Here is a 16,861-nt window from a genome sequence, read left to right as displayed (position 1 = left end):
GGCTAGTTTCGTAACATTTGTGGGTCTGGAGATGGGGTAAAGCACCTGCCAAGGGAAGAGAAAGCCGGGTGGTGCAGGGTAGGTCCAGTGACATCCAAGGAAGAGGAGCTGGCCCAGGGCCCCGGCACCTCTGTCAGGACCCAGAAGGGCCAGAACTGGGCAGAACCGCACTGTGGAGCCAAGGAAAGGTTGGGCTGGACGCGGCACAGGGACAGGAGGACCCTGACCCCACCCCCCACGCACCAAGTAAAAGCCACTCAAAAAGGGCAGTTTCTCGACTTTATTATTAGCCTGGAGCTCCTCCCTGCCAGCCCTAGGGGCTGGTCCCTGGGCACAGTGAGCAGGATTGAGGTCAGACAGTTTCAGCCCCTGGCAGCATGGGACAGCCGGGCCAAGGGGTCAGCAGGTGCAAAAGTCCAAATGCTGGCACTTCAGGTGTGGCCGGCGCCTGGCCGGGCTCAGGGTGGAGCATGGTCCGCCTCAGCAGTTCATCAGGGCGCCGTGGTCCTCTCCTGGCAGGGGTCCACCATGAGGCTCATTTGGGCCCTGCAGGGGACCGGTTCCTTCCAAGGTGGCTAGGAGCAGTTAGTGATTCTGGCCAGGAACTGCTGCGCCCACCACTCGTCCAGGTCAATGGGCACGAAGTCTGCGGGCACAGTAGAAGGCTGGGCAGTGACGCTGCCTTCCAGGTCAGTCAATGTCTCTCCCTGTGAGCTGACCACAAGCCCTTCACCCAGGCCCAAATGTAGCAAGCGCTAGGAAAAAGCGGGTCCAGTTCAAGCGCCCTCCCCAATCCCCTGGGGCTAGAACCCAGCAGGGCCCAGGTCAGGGTCGGAGGGAGTGGGGGGGGGACTCCCTGAGGGCAGGGGAGGGCTCACTCTGCAGCCGGGGGTTGGGGGTCTTCTCCACATACTGCACGGGCCTGGGCCCACTCTCGCCAGCTGGGCCACCACCCAGCTGCCGCTGCACTTGCTGCCACGCTGTGGGGAGAGGGCAGTCGGACTGAGCCAGGGCCCTGGCATCCTGCCTTCCGCCCAGAGCCTGGTGGCCACCCTGGACCCCAGCCCAGAACTGGAGCAGGCAGTCCCCTGGACGGTCATGGGACAAAGAGAGAGTCTAGGAAGGGCCCAGCCCTCTGGCTACTCTGAGTCAGGTGGCAGTGGGGAAGAGGAACAGGGGCCCGAGCCACACCCTCGGGCCTCAACGCTACCTTCAGACACAAATCGGACGTTTTCCTCATGGGCCAGTGTATAGGTCTCTTGGGTCCCCTCAAGGGATGGAGACGTGACGGGGGGCCGCCGGCCATTCACCCGATTGAACACGAGCCTTGGCCCCGGGCTGTGGAGGGGGGAGGAGCCAGTCAGCAACTGTCCAGAGCCCAGGTGATGCCCGGCAAAGCTCCAGGAGCAGGTTCAGGCCACACACCCCCACCCCGGGCCCGGGCCCAGCCCAGGCACTTCCTTGAACTTCAGGGCGGCTGCAGGGGTGGTCGAGGCCGCTCCCCACAGGCCCAAGCCCCCAGCAGCTCAGTTCACACCTGCGGTCCCCAGCCATGTCCCAGATCCCCAGCAGGGTTCCCTGCTCAAGGCACACAGGTGCTCTTTGTCCAAGGGTCTCTCGGGCACCCCTGCTGCCACCTGCATCCCGCCTCCCCAGGACGGGCCAGGCCTCTGGCAGTCCCTGTTCTGAGCTAAGCTACTGCCGGGTCACTCTGTCCCAAGCACAATTCTCGGCCATCTTCTTCCCCCACAAAAGCTTCTCCGTCTCACCATTACCCCCGGTGTGGGAGGAAGGACCCAAACAAGAAGGTGGTCTGAGCCCTTCCCTCTTCCTGGCCTCCCCAGGCTCCGTGGGGATGAGCCCTAAGTGATGGTCTGGCCGAAGACCACTGACTGGGTCGGGAAGGTGTGACTACAACCCCAGCCCAACCCTGCAGGCCCCAGACCAGGCACCGCTGTTGCCCACAGGGGTGGGAATGTTGAGTGAAGAGGCGGTCCCCGGGAGCCCAGGGCTCAGCCTACTGGGTGTGGGATGTCCAGGGAGCCGCTGGGTCTGTCCCAGTCAGCAGGGCCCAGGGCGGTGATGGGCCGCTCCAGCTGGCGGCAGCTGGCCTGGCCCTGCACACACAAAGCCCAGGATGGGGCCATGGAGGGGGCGGGGCCCGCACCTACAGCAGGAGGTGGGAGCCGGGAGTCCTGGGCTGCACGTGCCACTCCGCCAGGCACTCGCGGTCCCGCCGGCCTGCTCGCCTTCCTGGGCTCAGGTGCCCCACCGCCGCTCGGGGGTCCTCCTTGGCTGAGAGGGCCACTAAAATAAAGAGGAGGGTCTTGAGGGGCACCAGTCCCGCCAGCTCTGGGCCGGCAGGGTCTGGTGGCCCAAGAAAATGTAGAGGGGCGGGGCTCCTCCCAGGCCTGAGCTGCACCAGCCAGGGGGTGTGAAGGTTTGTCCTTGCCTCGGACAGCCCCTCGCCTGCCACCCCCGCCCCCACAAAGGCTGCTGGTTCCAGGAAAGTGGAGGCCGGGCATCAAAAAAGCAAAACAAAAAAGGGAATTGCAGCCATAGGCTGTGAATCACAGGGACCACGGTGGTGGCCTGACCAAGGCTGCGTAGGGGCCCGAGGGGCAGGCGCCCACCTGCCTGCTGCCTGGAGTCATTTACGTAAGGCCCCTCCACAGGCCTTCTGGTGAAAGGACACTGGCTCGAGCGTGCACCTGTAGATGAAGGCCACACTGTGCCTGCTCCCAAGGGTGGTGCCCCCAGGCATGCTCCAGTGCCCCTGCTCAGGCGTACCTGGGTATCTTGTCACATAGTCTCCTCTCCGACCCCTGAGGTCAACCGCCCACCCGTTTTCCAGTCCAGGGCCCCAGACTCGAGAGGGAAGTGACCCGCCCAAAGTCACATGCTGCGTATGGGTGGCAGTTTCAGGACTTAACTGCACACCTGTCTGACCTCAAAGCCCACAACTCAGTAAAACCCCCAGGCCGCCTCCCCCGCCTGCTCACATGACCACAGGTGGTCACGCGGCGTCATATTATTTTCTTTCCAAGGACGGATATCACCTCCACTGATGTTTTCTCTCCCATCGGTCTCACACTGGGAGCAAGAGCTCCTCAGAGGCACAGACCCCACGTGGCCTGTTCACCACCATGGCCCGTGCCCAGACCCATGCCTGGCTGGAACCCCAGCCTGTATATTTAGCTGGTCAAACACCTGGCACACCTGTAGGGCACCAGGCGTAGAGGATGCGGCAGCGGCCCAGACACGCCCTCTCTCACCGGCCAGTCAGGGTGCTGCAGAGAAAACAACAGGAACGGAGCAGCCGTTTTGGAGGGGGGGGGGGGGCCTGAGAAGGTGCAGGAGAGGGGGTAGGGAGGACCCGCAGGCTGCTTTGGCCTCCTGGCAGGGTCCTTTCAAGGCAACTGGGACTGGGGGCAGGGCAGCTCCAAAAGAGGGAGTGATTTGGGAAGGGAGTGGGCCGGCCCAGCGAGCACACAGCGTGCCTCACTACTCCCTACACAAGCGGGACACTGAGGGACATGCTCCCTCAGGCCAGGCTGGTCAGCACCACCCTGGCCTGGCAGGCTGCAGTGTGCCCAACTGGCTAGGGCCAGATGAGGACAAAGGTGAGGCCTCCTGGGGGTTTGAAGGGCTCTATGCTGTCTGTCCCGTCTTCTTCCCTAGCACTTGCCAGCTGTGTCCCGGGTACACCCTGGGCCAGCGACAACGGGCAGATGGTGGTAAGTTTCTCCAGGTGGAGCGCCTGGGCCACTTGGGTCCCAGACTGTCTGCCTGGGTGACCAGAGGTGGCTATATGCCTAGGTCTCATTTATTCCTCTGGGCAGTAGGGCAGCTGTGAGGACCCAAGCTGAAATCACAAGGCAATATTATAGCTCAGCCTGGGACCCAGGAGTCACCCCCCAAGGCCCTGTTCACCTGTCTCCCCACGACACACCTGTGGCTGGCCCAGAACGTTTTCACCACTAAGTTCCAAGTGTCAACCGGCCCCCAGCAGAAGGCCCCCCGGGGAAGAGTCTCGGCCCAGAAAGATCCCCACAGGATGCCCCCTCCAGGCAGGCGCCCGTCACCTGCACCCTCCTCAGCATGCCACCTTGTTTATCTGCTGCCTGGACACACAGTCCTAGTGCAGGCGGCCTCAGGCCTCTGTGGGCCTAGAAGAAAGCCCAGGGCCCAGGCAATGCATAGAAGAGCTGACACCAAAGGCCCAGAGTCGAGACAAAAGAGTAAAAGGCTCAGGTCTGGGAGATGGAGAGGATCTGACCTTCAGGTCAAGGTCACGTGGAGGCCAAACTGACTGGGACTGCCATTCCTGTGGCCACAGGGGTTGTAGGCTGGCAAAACTGGTGATCATAAAAAGGCAGAAAACTGCAGCTTCCAGCAAGCCCTGACCATCTGTGGGAGGCCTCCCAGTGCCCAGCCAGGGTGTTGTGGGTGAAGGGTAGAGGAGAGCAGTGGCCTGGCAGGGCCGGAGGGAACCACGTGCACCCTCTCCCCTAGCCGGTTCCGCAAGGACGGGGCCAGCGCCAGGAGGCCTTCAGGGCCAGCACTCCCGGGGATATTTTGCTCTTGTCCTCCTGGGCAGCTCGCCTCAAACCTCGGCCTTGCCGCCCAAGGTCGCCCGGGGCATGTGAGTCAGCCGCGTGGAGCTCCTCCAATCCAGGAGCTGGTCAGCTTCCTCCCCACTCGGGGTCGCCAGGATCCCACAGGGCCAGCGCGGGAGAGGGGTTCATGCACATCCAGCCCAGCCCCTCCGACCCAGCCAGGTGCCAGGTGAGGTGGAGGCGCCGAGGTGCGGAAGCCAGAGCTGCCCGCGCGGGCGGGGTCGGATGCCCCGCCCCCGCGCCCTCCCGGGGCATGTGGCCGGGTCTCCGCAAACCTTCCCCAAGGTCACCCTCTCTGTGCCGCGGCGGCCGGCCCACGCGTCTCACCTCGACAGGGGCCAGGGTCCCGGCGGCTGCGCCCGCGGGGGCGATGGCGTCGGCGGCGCGGGCTGCCGGCATTTCAGGAGCTCGCCGAGCCTGCTCTCCACCTGCTGCTGCGAGGGACCTGCGGGCACGGGGCGCGTCAGCCGCCGCCGAGGCAGGGCGGTCACTGCGCGGACCCTCCCCCCGGCGGCCCTGCCCGCCCCCGGCCCCTCGCCCCACGCACCTGTGCGGCGCTGCGCGACCAGCTTGCTGGGCCCCTTGGTGATGGTGTACATGGTGCGGACGGGCAGCCAGCCCGCGCGCTCGCCCGGACGCACGCCCTGCCCTGCCCTCCGCCCGGGCTCGCACTCGGCGGGGGCCCAGGGCGCGGCCCCTTTAACCGGCGGCCGGGCGCGGCGGGGAGGGGGCGGGCCGCTACACGCCCCCGGCCCTTAAAGGGCCCGCGCGTACCGGTCGGCCTCGGGGCACGCGGCGGAGGTCGGGCTGTTGGGAGGCCGGCCGGGGCCGCAGTAACCAGCGCCCCACCCCGCATGGCTCAAGGCCAAGGCAGAGGAAGCGTTCTGAGGCCTGGGACGGCCTTCGGCCGCCTGAAGGCCAGGTGAGCCGCGGGGGAGGCGGGGGCGTTGGCAGGCGCTGGGAACGCTCTGTGTGGACCCTGGAACCAAGGCTTGCCCCCACTCCTGTCGGGGAGCTTCGGCCAAGGTGCCTGCGTGGGCCTGGGCCAGTATCAGGGGGCATTCTGGGCCTGTGTCTTGGGACTGCTGGGCCAGAGACCAGAAAAAGTGGGTCCGCCCCCCTGGGTTTGGGCAGAGACCCAACGCCCTGGGAATCTCCCTTCCACTCCAGGGGACAGGAATAGCGGGTGCACTCCATTTCCTGACTCAGCCTCCCATGCCAGGGTCCCCACCCAGCTTCAGGGAGGGGAGGCCCCTTATAGACTGGGACCAGTGTGAGGGTGATATCCTGGGGAGAGAGAAGGTGGGTGAGGACGCCCAGTTTGCCTGTTTCACTCCAATTGGAAGGGAGCAGTTACCTCCCACTCCCGCCCTCCTGGAGGCTTAGAGGTCCCCCTCCAGAGCTGCCTGGGGACCAGGCCTGCCTGGAATGTAGGGGCCAGGTGGCCTCCTACCCGCAGGCTTCCTTCGTTCTAGCTCACAGGCTGCTCCGAGCTCCTCAGGTTGAGGCCGGGGAACCAGGGCACTCTGGAGCCTGTGAGCCTGAGGACCTGGTGGGCTCAGCACAAGGCTCCCCTCGTCCTCCATTTGGTTGAATTCAATCCTTAACATCCCCCCACCCAAGAAAACACTCTGTCCAGAGTTGTCCAGGGGTCTTGGAATCCACCCCCGAGGCTTGTGTGGCTCCCACGGGGCTCCTACACTGTTCCCACAAGTATTTGAGGAGGCTGAATGCAGCAGGCACCAGGGCCTGGGGAGTCCAATGGGGCCATGTCTCAGTCCGGAGCTGCCACCGGAAGGGCAGTGGCCCTGGAGCAAACGCAGCCCCACTTTCCCTACACTTCCCCTTCAGAGCAGGGCTGAAACAGGCAGAGAGCACAACATGGGGAGTGGGAACTGTGAGGGGTTAGCTCCAGTGGGGGGGGGGGGGGTAGTGACATCAGGAGGAAGGCACCTGTAGGGAGCAGGGCTGGTCTCCCCCAGAGATGTCGGCTCAGCCTCGCTGCCCCCAGAACACACCCTAGCTTGGGATGGAGCCTGGGGAGCTGAAGTTTCTGTCCCCAGACTCACTCCCCTTCCCCTAGACTACACTGTCCTTGAAGGCAAGTTGGCTGGGAACCCCCTGCAAGGGGCCGGTAACATGGCCTTTGGTGGAGAAGCTGGGAACCCATCCCCAAGCTGGAGAGAGGCAGCTAGACAGAGGGGTGGGGCCTCACCCAGCACGCAGAACAGCGGCCACCAGCAGCCGGAACCATCTTCCTATAGGGCCTTTGGAGTGAGCGGACACTTTTACCTTGGACTTGGCTTCCAGAAGCATGAGAAAATATTTTTCTGTTGTTTTAAGCCACCCAGTTTGGGGTGATTTGTTACGGTAGCTCCGTGAAACCAAGGGAAGGGAAGCAGTGATAAGGAAATAGGAAGTGCGGGGGGGGGGGGGAGGGCTAGGGAGGAAGCGTGCACCCCCATCGGGGTGGGCAGCAGGGCAGGGGATGTCTTGTTTGCTCATGGCTCTCTGGGCACTAGAGATTTTATCATGTGGATAAACACTCATTTGGAAAGGTGCCCCGTGCCACAGAAACTTCCACACAGTGGGTGAGAAGCTCAAGAGGGCTGCCTGGGAGCTGAATTCCACCTCAGGACACAAAACCTCAGGAGGCCCCACGGAGCACAGGCCATGGGGTGGGGCGGGGGGGATGACGTGAGAACCAAAGGCAAAGGAAAACTGAAATTTCCTTACAACTTACAGCCCATTGACAAGTCCTTGAAACTGGCAGAGTGACCTTCCTCTGGGAGCTCAGCTGCCTCCATGATGACGCTTTGCTAAGGGCAAAAGGCAACCTTAGCCTGACACCCCCGATCCTATAAGTCTACTTTAACATGTAAAAATTCCTTTGGAAACTGCCCTTGTCTTTTCCTGCCCACGATACATGTTGGCAACCACACTCCAAGCCTATGGCCTGCTCATCTACACCTGAAGGGGTTCATGACTAGGATTTATTGGACAGTAGTAATGACCCTTCCCTAACAACAGCTGGCCCCCTCGAGGTCCTGGAAACCTTGCTTCCAAAATTTCTTAGAGACTTATGCTATCTCTAAGCCCCTCCCAACTTGAAAGTACATAATCCATCGCTCCTCACGCCCCCAGTGCAGCTCTTTGTGCCCACATTTCCTATTCCCGTGTTTTAATAAAACCACCTTTTTGCACCAAAACGCATCTCAAGAATTCCTTCTTGACTGTCAGTGCCGAACCCCAACATTTTCTACATCAGGGGACACTTCCAGGGGTCCACCGTTCAGCATTTGCTGGGGGGGCCTAGATCCTCCCAGAATCTGACACACATCCATGACTTTCCAGAAAGTGTGCGTTCACAAGTGTGCACACCAGCCTTCACAGGCATGTGCACGTATTCACCTACACAACAAGCAGGAAACGCTTCAGGTCTGCCTTCGCCAGGTCAGAGCCTGGTGAGCGCCCAGTGCAGGGGGTATCTCACATGGCGTCCAGCCCGGAATGACAAATATGGCAGGCGGGTATCAACCTAAGGTCAAGTACTGTTGAAAGGAAGACTTTGCTGAGCATTTGGACAACTTCCGAAGCAGGGCCATAGGGCATGGAGGAAGCAGGGACACCGGTCAGTCAGGTTCCCCGCCTCAAGAGAACATCTGGTGTAAAAGAAAGCAACGTTTTCTGCACTTTCAACCCTTTAGACACCAAGTGTGTGGGTTTTCCTCGCCAAGCAGTTCTCTGCAGACATTGACCGGGTGTCCTACGACTTAACTCAATTCTGACACTCTTATCCGGCATTATGCAGACCCCCGGGGCTGAGGGCCCAGTCCCACGAGACCACCCCCTCTTCCGATGCCAGTCACAAATCCAGGCTGTCACCTGTGCCTCTGATCCATCGGCTCTGAGTCGGGGTTCTCATGCCCACCCGCCCTTCTCAGCTTCCATAATTTGCTAGAACGGCTCACAGAACTCAGGGAAACCCTCAGTTTACTGGTCCATCGTCAAGGATAGGACTCTTGGGAACAGGGATGGAAGAGACACACAGGGCAAGGGGTGCGGAGGAGGCTGGGAGCCTCCAGGCCCCACGGGGGCGCGCCACCCTCCCGGCAACTCCGTGTGTCCCTTGACCTGCCCGGAGGCTCCCGAGCCCCTTTCCTTGGGGTCTTTGTGGAGGCCCCGTGACACAGGTGTGGTTGATGAGATCATCGGTCCTGGGTGATCAGCTCGGTCTCCCACCTGCTAATCACAGGTTGGGTCCCCCGGCCACCAGCCCCCAAGGCCCAAGGGTCACCTGCTTGGTGGGAACCCAAGTAAGGTTGAAAGGGGCTTGTCATGCACAAACAGCAGTCTCCTCTCCGCGCCCACACACGGAAGGACAAGGAAAATGCAGAGTACACCCAACGTGGCTGGAGGCAAAAGCGCATTCAGGAAAGGAAAGCCGGGGCTGTGAAACGGTGGTCACGCGCAGAATGCCAGCAGAGCTGCCTGGCCCAGGGGGCCTGTCCAGAATGGCCAGCCCCACACCACTTCCCCAGCCTAAGCTGCAAGACTGCCATCCTCCGCTGACGAAACCCACATCTCGGCCCCTCCACGACAATCCCAGGTTAAAGCCCGGGTCAGGGCCACCATCTGAGCTCTGGCCAGAGTGACGTCGGGTTTGGGGATCTCACTCGTGAGAAGCTGCCCACCAAAGATAAACTGGCCGGCTGCAGAACAGGGCCCCTAGGAGACACGGGCCCCAAGCCGTCCACGGGGAAAACACCCTTGGACACAACAAATAGGGCTCCGACCCCCTCACAACGTCCGGGGACCCTGGGTTAGCGCTGGTCAGGTCAGCGTCACCGGAAAGCCCCGAGCAGCACAGGACCGCGGGGCCGGCGGCTAGGACCGCCCCGCTCGCCCGCGGCCCCGCTCGCAGGGAGCCCCGCCCACGAGGAGCCCCGCTCCGGCCCCGCCCCACCGAACGCCCGCGGTTGCCATGGTTTCCACGGCGCCGGCGCGAATCCGGGCCTCAAGCCAGCCTCCCTTACCCCCCCTCGTTCCTCTCTAGCGCTGGGCGCCCAAGCGACGCCGCGAGATCCCCCAGCACGCGGACCCCGCCAAGATCGGTGCTGCCACCGCGGCTGCCGGCTGCAGCGCGCAGGGGCCGGCCTCCCGCGAGACAGCGCGCATGCACCGTAGTACTTCTGCGCGAGGAGAGGGTGCGTCACAATCTCTTAAGTCTCGCGGGTAGGAAGCTGGACAACGGCGCCGCTGGTGTAGTGGTATCATGCAAGATTCCCATTCTTGCGACCCGGGTTCGATTCCCGGGCGGCGCAAGCGTTAGTTTTAGTTTTCCCCCATGTCGACTAGACGGACTCGCTGACGACTGCAATTTCAAAAGAAAACCAGAACCGGGGAAGCACCAATTCTAGTGCAGCGCGAACGAGACGATTTCAGAGAACAAGAGCTTTGAAAATGCCAGAGCGGCCACGGACACCCGGGCGCTGAGCTGATGGTCACCTGTAAACCAGTGACCCCAACTCACTGCCCAGTCCCCTCGGCTTGGCTGCCGCTCCCGGTGCGACTCCCGCGGCTGCCGGCCCCTTAACGCGCTGCGCGCCTCCTCCTGGGAATTGTAGTCTTTGGGGAGGCCGGACCACAGCTCCCGGCAGGGTTCGCGGCGACGGACTACGGCTCCCGGCGGGCCTCGCGGCGACGGAGTACGGCGACCCGCGGGCCGGCTGAGCTGCTGCGATGCTGGTGGCTGCGGCCGCAGAGCGGAACAAGGAGCCTATCCTGCGCGTGCTGCGGCAGTACATGGACCCGGCCCAGCGCGGCGTTCGAGTGCTCGAGGTGGCCTCTGGCTCCGGCCAACACACGGCCCACTTCGCGCGGGCCTTCCCCCACGCCGAGTGGCAGCCGTCCGACGTGGACCAGCGCTGCCTGGACAGGTGCGGAAGGGCTCCCGGAAGGCCGGGTCCCGGCTGGTGAAAGTGGGCGGGAAGCAAGGGCAGGTGGAGCGGGGCCTGTCCCGCTGTGCAGACTCCTCACGCCACCCAGACCCCTCGAAGCTCCCCCAACCAGGTGCTGCCCTTCCACAGCATCTCGGCCACCACTCAGGCTCAGGGCCTGTCCAACGTGAAGGCCCCGCTGTACCTGGACGTGACCTGGGATTGGGAGCATTGGGGCGGGATCCTTCCCCAGTCGCTGGACCTGCTGCTCTGCATCAACATGATCCACATCAGCCCCCTCAACTGCACCGAGGTCTGTGGGAGCAGGTCTGTGGGCCATGCAGCACCTCTCCCGGTGCAGCAGGAGGGAGCAGGGCGGCGGTCTGCCCCACGTCTCAGATGGGGCACTGAGGGCTCTTTCAGGCGCGTGGGGGAGAGAACGCTCTTCACCGGTGCCCTGTTTTCTCACTCCCCAGGGGCTCTTCAGAGCAGCAGGACACCTGCTCAAACCCAAGGCGCTGCTGATCACCTATGGGGTTAGTGTCCCTGCCGGAGATGATGGGCCTCCCCTGGCAGGGCAGTCCTGACCCTGATCCCAGCCAGTCTATGCTGAGCTCTCCTTTCTGGACTCTCTCATTTTGGTTTCAGTATTTTCGGTTGCTTTCTCCCACCACTGCTTGTCACCGTTAAACCCCACCCGGTGTCTTCTGTCTCGAACTCCCTCCTGGTCACCTGCCAGGCTCCCTGCAACCCCTTGGCTCACCAGCTGGTCCTCAGCTGTCCCCCATCTTGGGGGCGGGGAGGGCTGTGTTCTTTTCTTTGTCTGAGTGCCAGCATGCCAGTCTGCCTGTTTGCTGAGGAATGGCTGACCCTGTGTCTGTGGGTGGCCGGCAGAGCTGTCTTCCCGTCTCCACAGCCTTATGCCATCAATGGGAAGATCACTCCGCAGAGTAACGTGGACTTTGATCTCACTCTTAGATGCAGGTCAGAGCTGGATAGGTGGGGGGCCTGGCTGGGAGGGCAGGTGGGCTGGGTGACACCCCCCAGCCACAACTCCACCTTCTCCCCTACCTCCTTCCCACTGCAGGAACCCTGAGTGGGGGCTGCGGGACACAGCCCTTCTGGAGGACCTGGGCCAAGCCAGTGGCCTGCTCCTGGAGAGGATGGTAGGTGGGAAGGGCTGGGGGCACAGGTGACCTCCCTGGGGACCAGGGGCAGCTGCTCCAGCCAAAACATCTTCCCTAGGTGGACATGCCAGCCAACAATAAGTGCCTGATATTCCGGAAAGAGTAACTTTCTCCCGCATGTTTGTGTCTCCACCAAGACCCGTTCTGGAATAAACCCAGATGCCAGCCCCTGCCTCCCAGGGCTGGGCCCTGGGGGCTGCCCTTGCCTGGTCTGGGGGCTCTTGGCTGGTGGCCACTGGGCTGCTTAGAACCTGGGAATAAAGTGTTTCTTGCTGCTCATTGCTGATGTTAACCGCGCCTGCTCCTGGGGGCATTTCTGGCGGTGCTGGGTGGGCAGGCTGTTGTCTCCAGGGGCTCTGTACTAGGGGTAGGAGGGGTCTGGCCTGTGGAGTCAGGGCTCGGGGGCATCCTGGACCGTGTTGCTCTGCTCCGGCAGCAGAGGAAGGAGGGAGAGCTCAGGGACTGCCGAGGCGGGACCGAGCTGGCTGCCTGGCTCTGCTGCCACGAGAGGAGGTGCCCATCTCGGGCTGGTCATGGCTTGTGCTCCTGCAGGGACATGGGAGGTGCCCGAGGAGCCAGCGCTCCCTCGGGCAGCGGGTTACCAGCCGGAAGGCAGGCTGAGTGGGGTGAGGGTCCCACCAGGAGGTCCGGCACCCGCAGGCCATGAGGTCAGGCTTTTATTCAGCAGGACAGGAAGGCAGCGTGGGCAGACACTGGCGGGGGGGTGGGGGTGGGGGGCTAGTCCTGGAAGCGGTTCAGCAGCTCACAGGCCTTCTTCTCGAGCAGCTCCGAGATCTTTTTGACACGCTTCTCGCTCGCCGTGCGGACGTAGCTGCCAGCGTCCAGCACGGCCACGCCGTCTCGCACCTCTCCCATGATGACCAGGGGGCCGTCGCCAGCTGTCACGTTGGGGCAGGGGCAGGTCCAGTCCATGCCACTCAGCGTCACCTCCAGGTACTTGGTGCCCAAGAACCTGAGGCCCATCTTGTCATCCTTGAGCACCTCGTCCAGGGCCACGCGGGCGATGCCGCCGCCCCCCACCTCGGGCTCCTCCAGCACCTCGGTGAGCCGCCCCACGATGGCGAAGTCGCTGCGGCACAGACTCAGCGCCAGCTTGCTCCGCAGGCGGCAGGCCCGGCAGGGCGGCGTGCGCGGCACGGGGCAGGCGTCCTCGCAGCTCGCGCGGCTCTCGAAGTTGTTGCCGTTGCCCTCGCAGCCGCCGTAGACGAAGGGGTGGCACTGCCGCAGCAGCGGGCTGTAGGCCCAGCGGGGCTCCCAGCCCTGGCAGCGGCCCTGCACGGCCGGCAGCACGCAGGCGTCGCCGGGCCCGCGGGCGCAGGCCCGCTGGCACGCCTCGTAGGTCTCGAAGCCCCGGCCGCCGCCCTCGCAGCCGCAGGCGGGGAAGGTCATGCAGCCCCCGCGCTGGGGGTCGTACTGCCAGAGGACCAGGCCGGAGGGGGCGCCGGTGCAGGCCTGCGCGGCGGGCAGGCACTCGGCCGGGTCAGGGGGGGTGGGCGCCGCGTCCCCGGCCGGCTCCCGCCGGACCACCGACAGCGGGAAGTCGGCCCGCAGCAGGCCCGCGGCGTTGCGTGCGGTGCACGTGTAGAGGCCGGCGTCCTCGGGCCGGGCGTTGTAAAGCACCAGCTGCCCGACGCTGGTGACCACCACGTTGCCGTACATCTGGTCGGGCCGCATGATGAGGGTCTCACGCCGGTTGCTCTGCTTCTCCCAGGTCACGGCCGGCGGCGGGCGGCCGCTGACCTCGCAGTGGAGGCTGGCCGTGCCCCCCACGAACACGGCCTGCGGGGCGGGGCTGCTGTAGAGGGCGGGTGGCGTCGGGGCATCCCCGGGCGTGGGGCGGGCCGTGGTCTCGGGTGGGCCGGGGCTGCTGGGCGGCCAGCTGAGGACGTGCTTGCAGGGCACCACGTGCAGGCGGAGGCCGCGCAGGCAGGCCTCTGCGTCCATGTAGCAGCGGTTGTAGTAGGTGAGGCCGTCGGAGGCACAGGTGAAGCTGGGCTCCTTCTCGCAGCGGTCACGGCAGCGGCACACGGGCTGCCCGTCCCAGATGTCACAGTCGGAGCCCTGCTGTGCGCACGTGAAGCCCTCACAGGAGGCCGGCGGCGTGGGCACAGCCGGGCCGCCGTCAGGGAAGCGGGCCGCCACGCAGCTCCGCAGCCCACACACGTTGGCGCAGCACTTCTCGGAGGCCTGGCAGTCCTGGGGGGGGGGGGGGGGGTGGGCGGGGGCAGCTCAGCGGGGACCCTAGCTCTGCCTGGCAGGCTGTCCAGAGGGAGGGGGGCCGAGCTCCTGCTGCCCCTCCCGGACCTGTCTCCCCCGTGGGAAGCTGAGCGCGTCTGCGGAAGTTTCCCTCCTGTTCTCTAGAGTGAGCCACAGCTGCCCGCTGTCTAGGGGGCCGTCACAGGTGTTGTCTCCCTGAGCCTCACTGCATCCTCAGACATTCCCCCTACAAGGCAGGTTTCACCGCAGAAACGAGGAAACCGAGGCCCGGGGCGGGGCGTGCACAACGTGCTCAAGGCCACTGCAGGGCTGCAGGGCAGAGGTCCCGCATGGCCCCCTGCCTTTCTGGCTTGCTGGTCCCAGGGTGCGGGCAGGTGGGTTCGGGGAGTGAGGAGGGGGCTCTTAATCTTCAGACACATGAAGGCGCAGACTGGGGGTGTTCCCTGGGACCCTCGTATGTGCAGCAGCCCAAAACCAGCAGCAGAGCGTGGGGAGCCTGAGGATTGGGGCCCAGGATTGGGGCCGTAGTGCAGCTGCTGGGTTCCCCCTCTGTGGGCAAGGCCTGGGTGCAGGGGTAGGGGGCAAGCCGCCAAGATGCCCTGAGCCCCCCACCCCCACCCCCAACGAGGGCCGGCGGGGGTGGTGCCTCTGCTTACCTGGTCCCCGATGCACTCACGCTCACAGGTGCTCTGGGCATCCACCCACAGGTTGGGGCTGAGCTGGTTGGGGCACACGCCTGGGTGGCTCCTGGGTCCTGGCGGCAGGCTGGCCCCCAAGGTCAGCCCAACCACGAGGAGGAGCGGCAGCAGGAGTGGCCTCGGGGCCAGCATGGGGACCGCCAGGACAGGGGGTGGGGGATGTGACCACCAGTCCCTCCTCAGGCCCTGCCCAGCCTCCTCCCTGAAGGCATCTGCCTCCCCAGGCCTGTGGTCGCTGCCCCTGCCCTCCAGCCCCCAGCTGATCCCGGGGCTCTCCCCTCACCCCCAAGGTCTAAGCCCACAGCAGATGCTTCGTCTCAACACCCCAGTTCGAGGGGCTGGGTAGGTTCCGGGCCTCTCCCAGCTCTGAGTCTGTGCGTGCGGCGCCAGCCCCTCCCCTGCCTGGCCCCTCTGTGGTCAGCGCAGGGCAGGGGGTGGGGAGGGGAGGAGAGCTGGGGAGGGGCCGAGGCCCAGGAGCACAGAAGACACTGGCCGCGAGGGTCACCAAGGGGCGGAGAAGGACCAGAGAAGGGCTGGCTGCAGGCGGGAGGGGAGGGGAGGGGACACTGTAACTGGAGCCCCTCCTCCCTCTGGGCGCTGGGCTTCGGATGGAAGGGCCCTGGGATCAAAGCTGCCTCTCAGACCCTCCCAGCCCAGGTCAGGGGAGGGGGCCAGGCTGGCCAACCCCCTCCGGCTCTCCAACCTGCCCCAGCTGTCCAGGGCCTGGGTCTCCCCCAAGCAGGCCCAGGCCAGCCCCTTCCTTAGATTTATTTCTTCCAGACAAGACAGAGGCACAGGGGTACCGTGTTCAGCCCAGCAATGAGTAAGCATTCTGTTCCTTCCCAGGAAAAACTCCACAACCTTCTCCTGGGAGAAGGGTCACGACCTGCCAACAGGTCTCGGGGTCAAATTGAAACCCTCTCTAAAGTTAGTGGTGAGGTCCCTGAAGCACAGGGGTGCACAGCGAGCTCGGCCTGGGCCTTTCCATGGTGACCCTCAGCAGATGAGGGTTGGGGGAGGCCAATGCAGGGCTGGACTTTGCCCCCGCCCCCAGGATGGCCCTGGTCCAGGCTCTTCCACAACTGGACAAGGCACGTGCCACCAGAGTGAGGTCCCGGGACGACCAGCAGGGAGGGAACTGTGTGCCCCCAGTATGGCCCCCAGTCGCACAGGCAGCAAACACCGCAAACATGGCTGGTGTGAGCGAGGCACTGAGTGTATCTACTTGGACGGACTTGAATTTCAGTGGTTGTGGCCCCATGCGGGGCCAGTCCCTAGAGGCCAAGGCCACCTAAAAAGCACCCTGGAAATGGGGGGGGGGGGCGGTTTCCTGGGAGCTGCACAAGCGCCTGGGAGGAGGAGCCTTCCCTCGGACGGGTACGGAAGCCCCTCCCTGGCAGGGCTGGCAGGGAGAGCTAATGCAGCAAAACAGGACAGAGCCGCTGGAACCCGCCCTTCCAAACCCTTCCCCAGGGTCTGGGGCCCCACGAGCATCTGCTCTGAGATGGGATGGAAAACATCCCATGACCCCACGTCTGACCTTATGACCTAGGAGGCAGAGTAATAAAAGCCGTGTCTGGTCAGCGTGAGACCGGGAGACGGCCCAGATACGGAGAATGCATCCTGGGGGACTGTGGGCACGGGGTCCAGGACGGTCCCTCAGAGCTGCGGTCAGAGGCCTGGGTCCCCGAGCGTGGGGCTGCCAGGTTCAGAGTGATCGTTCCCAACCCCCCAGTGCCCACCACAGCCCTGGACTGAGCCTCACGCACTGTCGCCTGGTGGCTTTCCGGCGAGGGCGCCAATTCCAGGCCCGGGTAGTGCCGTGCTGAGCGCTGGCAGGTGGTGATCCCGAGTCATCCGCTGCATCCCTGGCTCTGTGCCCACCACCCTCGCAGGCGGCGGAGCGAACTCGGCAGTTAGGCCCTGGACCCACGGACATCAAGGGTGTTCCTACCCTCGGAGGCAGCGCGGCACAGAGTGTCTCTGTTGCACCCGTCCGGCCCTCCAGGAAAGGCCGTGCGGCCACGCTCAGCCCTCACGGCCAGACTCGCACCAGCCGTCCAGGCCAGGCGTGGAGGGGGTGTCAACGAAGCGGCACCGGACCCACCCTGCCACGTCACACCCACCACTTGGCCAGTTAAAACCAGAGGCTTTAATTTCTATAAAACGCAGCCTGAAAA

The 16,861-nt window shown here is 64.2% G+C and overlaps 3 protein-coding genes and 1 non-coding gene across 8 annotated transcripts; 2 read left to right on the top strand and 2 right to left on the bottom strand.

Annotated features, from left to right (window-relative positions):
• Positions 1 to 265: 265 nt before the first annotated feature.
• Positions 266 to 9,524, bottom strand: MCRIP2 (MAPK regulated corepressor interacting protein 2). 5 transcript variants are annotated; one of them, XR_007459659.1, is made up of 6 exons: positions 6,835 to 9,524; positions 4,947 to 5,064; positions 3,220 to 3,290; positions 2,172 to 2,307; positions 1,211 to 1,338; positions 891 to 980 (listed from the first exon to the last, which is right to left on the bottom strand). XR_007459659.1 is itself a non-coding variant. In XM_049639094.1 (5 exons), exons 1-5 carry the CDS (start codon positions 5,216 to 5,218, stop codon positions 576 to 578), a joined length of 471 nt encoding a protein of 156 aa, XP_049495051.1. In that variant the 5' UTR covers positions 5,219 to 6,820; the 3' UTR covers positions 266 to 575. The 5 variants fall into 5 exon arrangements, 4 of the variants coding, with proteins under 4 accessions (XP_049495051.1, XP_049495052.1, XP_049495049.1 ...); XM_049639094.1 differs by lacking the exons at positions 2,172 to 2,307; positions 3,220 to 3,290; positions 6,835 to 9,524 and adding exons at positions 266 to 646; positions 5,167 to 6,820 and having other exon boundaries at positions 879 to 980; XM_049639092.1 differs by lacking the exon at positions 891 to 980 and having other exon boundaries at positions 1,255 to 1,338; positions 2,168 to 2,307.
• A 201-nt stretch (positions 9,525 to 9,725) lies between these two features.
• METTL26 (methyltransferase like 26) lies at positions 9,726 to 12,024 on the top strand. The gene is made up of 6 exons (XM_049639090.1): positions 9,726 to 10,558; positions 10,709 to 10,871; positions 11,035 to 11,094; positions 11,475 to 11,542; positions 11,646 to 11,724; positions 11,804 to 12,024. The coding sequence occupies exons 1-6, from the start codon at positions 10,362 to 10,364 to the stop codon at positions 11,849 to 11,851; spliced, it is 615 nt and encodes a 204-aa protein (XP_049495047.1). The 5' UTR covers positions 9,726 to 10,361; the 3' UTR covers positions 11,852 to 12,024.
• Positions 9,873 to 9,943, top strand: TRNAG-CCC (transfer RNA glycine (anticodon CCC)). The gene has a single exon. It is a non-coding gene; the product is annotated as a tRNA-Gly (tRNA).
• A 401-nt stretch (positions 12,025 to 12,425) lies between the features above and the next one.
• On the bottom strand, positions 12,426 to 16,722 carry WFIKKN1 (WAP, follistatin/kazal, immunoglobulin, kunitz and netrin domain containing 1). The gene is made up of 2 exons (XM_049639091.1): positions 14,640 to 16,722; positions 12,426 to 13,962 (listed from the first exon to the last, which is right to left on the bottom strand). The coding sequence occupies exons 1-2, from the start codon at positions 14,811 to 14,813 to the stop codon at positions 12,484 to 12,486; spliced, it is 1,653 nt and encodes a 550-aa protein (XP_049495048.1). The 5' UTR covers positions 14,814 to 16,722; the 3' UTR covers positions 12,426 to 12,483.
• Between the last annotated feature and the right edge of the window lie 139 nt (positions 16,723 to 16,861).

Source organism: Panthera uncia, chromosome E3 (assembly GCF_023721935.1).
Source record: "Panthera uncia isolate 11264 chromosome E3, Puncia_PCG_1.0, whole genome shotgun sequence".
Lineage (NCBI taxonomy): Eukaryota > Metazoa > Chordata > Mammalia > Carnivora > Felidae > Panthera > Panthera uncia.
This window is presented reverse-complemented; position numbering and strand designations above follow the sequence as displayed.